Source organism: Bactrocera tryoni, chromosome 2, assembly GCF_016617805.1.
Source record: "Bactrocera tryoni isolate S06 chromosome 2, CSIRO_BtryS06_freeze2, whole genome shotgun sequence".
In the NCBI taxonomy this organism is placed as follows: domain Eukaryota; kingdom Metazoa; phylum Arthropoda; class Insecta; order Diptera; family Tephritidae; genus Bactrocera; species Bactrocera tryoni.
Window position 1 is genome coordinate 45,339,689 of NC_052500.1, and position 7,891 is coordinate 45,347,579.

Below are 7,891 nucleotides of genomic sequence, written 5' to 3' on the forward strand. Positions count from 1 at the left end.
TTGCTTTGGAATTAAGAAAACTAACACCCTTCTCTTTATATATTTTTATATATATAAATATATAAAATATTTGTTAATCAGTGTTGACATGAGATTAAACATTAGAACTGCTTGATGTTTACGATTTTATACAAAATTTACCATTTGTAACACTGTGTTGTTATGTATTCTGGCTTTAGATTTTGATTACACAGGTAAGTATCTAATTTCGAAACTACTTCTTTAGATGTTTTTAAGAACAAAATAAATAAATTTCTAATTATGGATATTATAACGACATACGAAATAGATCAAACATAATTGAAAATGTCATATATACAGCATTAAATGACAGTGGATACACGTAATAATATTGATTTCAGCAACCCTGTGTCACAGCGTCGATTTAATTGTCGATATTAATATCGTTGGTAATATAATAATTTTCTGTTTTGCTAAAGATAAGTTTTGCTCTGTTATTCAAAAGAAATTATTGTAATTGATTATACATTAATATGAGTGATCCGCTGCAAAAATCTGGGAGAATGACTGTTGTCTCGCAAGAGCTATCAGATCTTAAGTTTGTAAAACTTCACAGCCCCAAGATGAAGAGTGTCTATTGGCAGCATTTTGGATTTCCTACTAATGAACATGATCGCATCATCACAAAACAAAACGTTGTTTGCACATTATGCCACAAAGTTTTAACGAATCATGGCAATACAACGAATTTGCGCGCACATTTACAACACCGTCATAAGGATATTTTTCAAAAAATTTGTATTGAAAATGGTATACGAATTCCACCACGTCGTCCACTCACAAAAGCTGGCAACGGTGGTACAGGTCCCGGTCGAATGGCCGTAAAACGTGATCCTCTTCGACAGAAAGTTAAAATGGAATGTAGGGACACCATTCAGGACACTTCAAACACAGGAAGCTTACAAGGAGAAGAACCATCAATGCTCTATGAGACAATGGTCCCTATGACATACGAAGACGATGACGTTATTGATAACGATCATTTTGTCAAAGTTGAAGTTTCAGGTTCAGGTAATGGGTTAAAACCAAAGAGTAACATAACTGAACATAATACCATGGAAGTAATAACTATGAATGCAAAGTATACCTCCGGGCCTAACTATCGGTCGGAAATGGGAGAGATGGTTAATCAATATCAATTACAAGATGCATTGGTAAATATGGTCATTAACGATGTTCGCAATGTGGATACATTATATGACCAGGGTATGTCTATATTTATACGCACACTCTGCGGCAACGTGGAATTACCATCTGATAAAAAGGTTTTAAAAAAATTAATTACAAACTTTGTTAAATATATAAATTGAACTTGTTTATTTTTAGATTGAAGAGCTTATTCGAGAATTGCATAGCGACAAACTAACAACACTTTCAAATCAAATTAAAATGCACTCACAAATTAAGCCATATTCATTGGGCTTTGAAATTTGGAAGAATGTTGAAAACAAACACTTCATGTCCATATATTTCAACTATACCACAGATGCACCAGAATACAATCTATTAAACCAATTATATTTTACAGTGGAATATAACAAGTTCACGTCTATAGATGAAATATTTGAAGAATTCAATTTGGAAAATTGTGCAGCAGCTATTGTGAGCTATGAATATGATGACTATCTTAAACACTTTTTGAAAAGCAAAAGTATGTATATATATTTTGAAACAGAAGTATATTTTCTCTTTGTTTATTGAAAACTGAATCTTAGTTTTAAGTTCTTTTCTCACAAATTAAGAATGTTATCGCTATTTTCGAGTCAATATAAATACTTAATCCTAAAATGTTAAAAGTATTAAGAATTATTAGTTCCCTATATTTTAATTTCAACAAACTATGAAAATCTACAACTATAAATGGTGGTATAATGGATTACTTAACACATCTACATAATTTTACAAAAAACTTTCTTCAATTCATACAGATATTCCCATTATATTATCCTACGATGTAACTGTGGACAAGTGTTTAAAATTGGTATTTTCTTTGCCCGATGTTATTTCAATAATTGATCAAGTTAAAGAAATGATAATGCGCTATGGATCAGAGATTAGCTCAAAGGTATATTTATAAAACACAAAAAAAAATTATTACTTATAACTTCTTAACTATTTTAATAGGATGTAGACATTCCTACAATAAATGATGAATTCCCTTGGACATTTTATGAACTTTTGAAGTTTTTTTCTGAGACTGTATCATGGCCTGAAGACGTAGACATATTGGTTGCATCGTCAAAAGTCATTGTGGATACGTTAAATATATTGGCCGTATAAGAAATAAAAAACCTTTGTCTTTTAAGCACACAAATTAAATCTGATTTTTTTTACAGATAACTTTGGATACACTAAAAGGTGAGGAAATTCCTCACAGTAGTATGTTGTCACCCATCACATCAAAAATAGTAAATAAGAAATTGGCTTTGGGCGATACTGATGACGAATTGGTGGCAAACATAAAAACAACAATTAGTAGTGAGCTTCAAAATGTGTAAGAATATTAACTTCGGAAGAGGAATATACATCTTGGGTAACGATATGTATTTTTTAGAGTAATTGCTGATCACCATTTGACTATTGCGGCTTTGCTTGATCCACGTTTTCATCGATTAACGACTGTTAAAAATCTAGGGAAATGTATTCAGATCTTAACCAGTAAATATAATCAAATGCATCAACAAGATGTTGGCACCATAGCAATGACTAAAGATACAATAGAACATAAACCAGCAACTTCTACTTCTAGAAAATCAAGTATAATTTAGTGAATTCTGATGGCTCATATATTTACATTTTTATTCATTTTTTTTTTTTAGATTTGGAGATATTTTTCGATATTCAAGACGAACCTGCTCCGATATCTGTGCCGCAAGAAGATTGCAACATAGAAAACGATCTGAAGCGTTACAGAACAGAAGTTTACGTAAATTTAGATGAATCGCCGTTTTCATGGTGGAATAAATTAGGACATGTGTATGGAAGCTTAAAACGTTTGGCACCCATATACCAGTGCATGCCGTGTGTTGTGAACATGAATTTTAAGAAGCCTGTAAAACAGCAAATTTATGAACAGCATAAAAGGTTTATGCTTACTGGCACTTTAATCGATGCCATACTTTTCCTTCATAATAATAACGACAACAAATTTGATTAGATTCAACAAGCAAGGAATAATTGTTAACTATCTCTTATTACATATAATCCACAATAAAAAAATGCAGTTCATAAGTTTGTAAATGGGCAATTTGTCCTAAATATAAGTAGAGTAGAGTATATAGGTATGTAAATGTACTATATACTTATATGTTCAAAAAATAAAAAAAATTTACAAAATGAATATATAAAGTCTAATTACACCATGTTTTCAATGTTTTCTGCAAATAGTACATTTTTTATCTTTGTATATTTGGGTGCTTCAGAAAAAATTTTTTAATTTTTTTTCAACTCTTACCCCCTCGAATGTTAGTGATAAATAAACAAAAAATCCTCCCTCAAGCCAGGCGCTGTATCTTAACTCTAAGGGGTCGCTATTTTTTTTAGGTTCCCATACATTTAACACAGGAATTTTCGTTTTTTCATTCAAACAAAAATTTCACCAACTAATTTTCGTTTCTCACAAATAACCATCACATATTCAGAAAGTTCACTCTTCAAACTTTAAAAATTTCTGCGACAAAGTTTGATTATCTCAATTAGGCGATTAAACATAGTGATTTGAAATTTGCAATTTTTTCAATAAAAATAAAAAAAGTTTCTGAGAATAATAATTTTGTCGCGGGAATTTTTAAAGTTTGAAAAGCTAACTTTATGAATATGTGATTGTTATTTTTGAGAAACGAAAATTAGTTGGTGAAATTTTTGTTTGAATGAAAAAACGAAAATTCCTATGTTAAATGTATGGGAACCTAAAAAAAATAGCGACCCCTTAGAGTTAAGATACAGCGCCTGGCTTGAGGGACGATTTTTTGTTTGTCAATCACTAACATTTGAGGGGGTAAGAGTTGAAAAAAATATTAAAAAATTTTTTTGAAGCACCCTATTGTATATATCCATATGTATATAAGTTTTGTATGTATAAGCTTTCAAAAGGATTTCCGGTTTTATTAAATATGTTTCCATAAAACATTTTCTGAAAGAAGTTTACTTCTCAATTAAAATTTATAATGTAACTTTTGCAAATAGTAAATGTATGAAATATCAAAAATTTTTAGTACATTGATGATGTATTACATAAATCTGATTAATGAATAAATGCTTATGGAAATAGTATCTACGAATAACAAATATTTTGATATACAATTTTTGCAATTATTATTTGAAAGACAGTTGTGGGGCGAAAGATATTCCCAAAACAATCTTAGGCACTGCTGTCGAGCTAAAGAAAAACGAAAAATGCACTGCTTGTCAAGTTAATTCGCATTCGAACCGACAAATAAGGAATATTGATTTTTGGCTTAAAATATCTTTTATTTAAAAAATTAATATTGGGTAGTCTATTTGTCAATAGATGTCTTTGGAGTTGTATATCTCCGGTGCTACCAATCATACCAAACAACACTATATGGTATGATTAGTAGGTGAGATTTTGAGCTTAAAAAAAATTAAATTTGACTTTAAAATTTCTGTATAAAAAAGGGAAGAACGCCACGCGAGCCACCAATGAAATTTGTGAAGTTTACGGAGGCGATGCTGTATCAGTTCGTGTAGCACAACAATGGTTCGCTCGCTTCCGTTCTGGAAATTTCGAAGCTTCGATTTACACTGATGAAAGTTTTACACCGATGGAATACTGTCTCTAGCGGAAAAATGGCAAAAACTGGTCGACCAAAATGGTACATATTTGTTTATTTATTTATTAGTATAAATATAAAAAAATAAGTTGAAGTTTGATTACAAATACGAAAAGACTTTTTCGACTACCCAATATATAATGTTCTTTATTCTTTTCGTATGTAGAATAGACAGTGTTAGGGTGCCTATTAGGGCTCTTAAAATTATTCGAATAACCTGAAAACCGTTTTTTCGAATTTTCGGTTTATAAGCGTTCATATGAATAGTAACAGATTATTACTATTCGAATAGTCACAATGTTAAGACTATAGTTGTTCTACTGCGACTATTTGAATAGTTGCTCTGCTGCGAGTGTTTGATTAAATGAAAATTGCTTGGAATCTTTCTCTCCTTTGATTTTTTCTTGTTTTAAATTTGTGAATAGCAAATTGTGCGTCTATGTATATACTACAGAATTTCTTTGAACTTATCTACATACGTATGTAGAATTTGAACGCTTGTTAATTGAATAGTTGACAAAGAACGGATAACCGGATAAAAGCGAAAATCAGTGGTTAACCAAATAGTCAATTAAAATAATGCCCTATCCACTTAATTCGGTTAGACGAGTAATCGAATACTAAGTCACAGGCTGCGCTGAGTGGAAGACGACCGAAGCTAAGCGTACAGTTAATCAACACAAGCAATTCCCACGACAGCCGATTCTACGCACCGGAATTGACTCGGATTTCATCCGACCAAGGACTGTTTTTTCGGCGATCTAACCCCGTTTGGTAAGTGTTAATCTAATCAACAAAAGAAAACAGTTTTTTCAGTTGAAATGCGCATATTATTCAGCTGATTTCTGATTGACTTGATTAATAAGTGAAGTTGCTTCTCGCCTTGCTCTATGGGAGCTTATCAAGAATGTAATCGAATGTTTTGATTCGGGTATACTAAAAACACTTTTGCTAAAATCTTTATAGAAATTATTAAATTTACGAATTTCATCCCGTCTTTTTATTGAATGGATTCTTTCCAAACTCTTTTTTGGTAAAAAAAATGTTTAGCACAGAACTGGAAGTACATATATGTATTATATTTTCACATGCAAATGCACAAATAAAATTACCAGATTAGAAAGCAAAAATTAACCAGTATAATTGTAGTAATTGTGTGTAAAGTTCACGTGGAATACAGTGCTGATTTTCGTATCCACTCTGCGGTATCTAAAATTGATAGGTGTGAGATTCAGCGCTGATTTCCGAGCGTGCTTGTCCTTCAACGTCCACCCTGCGAACACCCTTAGGGTATAAAAAGTATAAATACCAAATAAAATGAGTTTGAACATTTGTATAAAGACTGAAAAATTGGCATTTTTTAAATTTAAGAACGGGCTCACCTGTGCAAACCAAAGTTTTAGGCTTTGTTAGGACTATTTAGTAGATGGTTCATGTGAAGTTTGCACAAAATCGATCAAGCGGTTCTTCATTTATCAAATTTTTTGTAGCAAATGAATTCAATATAGATACTATCTATATATCACTACATAGTATAAAACAAAGTCGTTTTCTCTGTTCCTTAAAGCCACGCAACGGATTTTGATGCGGTTTTTTAATAGATAGAGTGATTGAACAGGAAGGTTTATATGTATAACAACATCCATTAAATAGTGGAGAAATACTGCTATTTTGGAGGTCTCTAATGTGATGTTGTACGAATCCTACGAGATTTATCAAAATAATGTACTGAATACTGTACACATTGAAAAGGTACAGAAAACTCCGCGATCTATCTCTTATGGATATCCCACAATAACATTTATTTGTCATTTACTTTTTACGACAAATAATGTCTAATTTTCGAAGCGATTTTAAATAATACAGCATTAATCCTTAGTCAATTAAATACCTTAAATACATTGTTGATTTAATATAGATATATATTACTTACATAATTGAATATTTTCCAAGATATTATAGATTTAAAAATTATAAATAGCGCGTCGGAGGCCGCGGTTCTCCCTATAGCACTTTGAATCTAACAACGATCGGACGCGTTTATTATCGAAGTATATGCGTACAATTTCAAACTGACCCTTACTCAAAAATAATATTGGGAATAGTAGAAAAGAACTGCAACCAAATACGCATCCCAAAAGACTGATGTCATAACCTTGCCAGCCGACTTTTTCGCCTTTCACGGTTGAGAACTAGTTCATCATGCGCAGTCCACTAGCGTGACTGTCGATTGGACTCCAGCGTAAAATGATGACGCAAAAATCCAAAGCTCCTCAAAATCAGCAATTTGTAGTTTTTGTTAGATTATGAACTTGCGAGGCACCCACTTTGCACAGAGCTTTTGTCTCTTTTGGGCGTCCACTTGGTAAATCTGTAAATCTCTTTACAACGGTTGATTTCCCTGGTGCAGAGCACAAGTACAACAGTACTTTTTCCCCCAAAAGGCAATGCTCTATTAACACACGAAATGCTTTAAAATCTATATGTACGTTTTGTACTCTGCTTCTTGGCAAATCGGGTGACGCCCCCAAAACGACATTAATCGAAAACCTCTAACTGTTATTGGGTGATACGTATCTGTGGTTTGAAGTCTTTAAAAGATTTAATGTGTATTTCTCCCAAACCATTCAAGCTATAAATAACCAAACTCGTTCAGGTCTAATATTGACTTTGTGACATGTTAACTAAACATACATATGTATGTATATATGTATGTACCTATGTTATAGGAAAATGCTTGAATAATTCGGATATAAAGGTAAAGATTCTATGAATACTACCGGGTAAATAACAGCTTCGGTTCGTGTAACAACTACATTTCTTTATGGATCGACGGCAAATATAGAAAAACAAACATTTATAAATTTCGCTTCTTTCATTGTCGAAGTCTATGTTTAGATCTGCTTAGATTGTCTCTGCTGTAAAAATGTAATAAGTAACGCAGCTTATGAATTTAGCATGTCATATGTAAATCAACCTTTACAATGAATTTAAGAACTACGAACAATATTTATTTTGGTTATTTCGTGCACCATAAAAAATATACACAGAATCTTCGTTACCACTACTAACCACTA

At 31.9% G+C, this 7,891-nt stretch overlaps 1 protein-coding gene across 1 annotated transcript; it reads left to right on the top strand.

Moving 5' to 3' along the window:
- Nucleotides 1–384: 384 nt before the first annotated feature.
- On the top strand, nt 385–3,378 carry LOC120768945. Its single transcript, XM_040095733.1, has 7 exons — nt 385–1,286; nt 1,348–1,672; nt 1,950–2,086; nt 2,146–2,295; nt 2,358–2,515; nt 2,576–2,778; nt 2,841–3,378. The coding sequence occupies exons 1-7, from the start codon at nt 495–497 to the stop codon at nt 3,176–3,178; spliced, it is 2,103 nt and encodes a 700-aa protein (XP_039951667.1). The 5' UTR covers nt 385–494; the 3' UTR covers nt 3,179–3,378.
- The last annotated feature ends 4,513 nt before the right edge of the window (nt 3,379–7,891 follow it).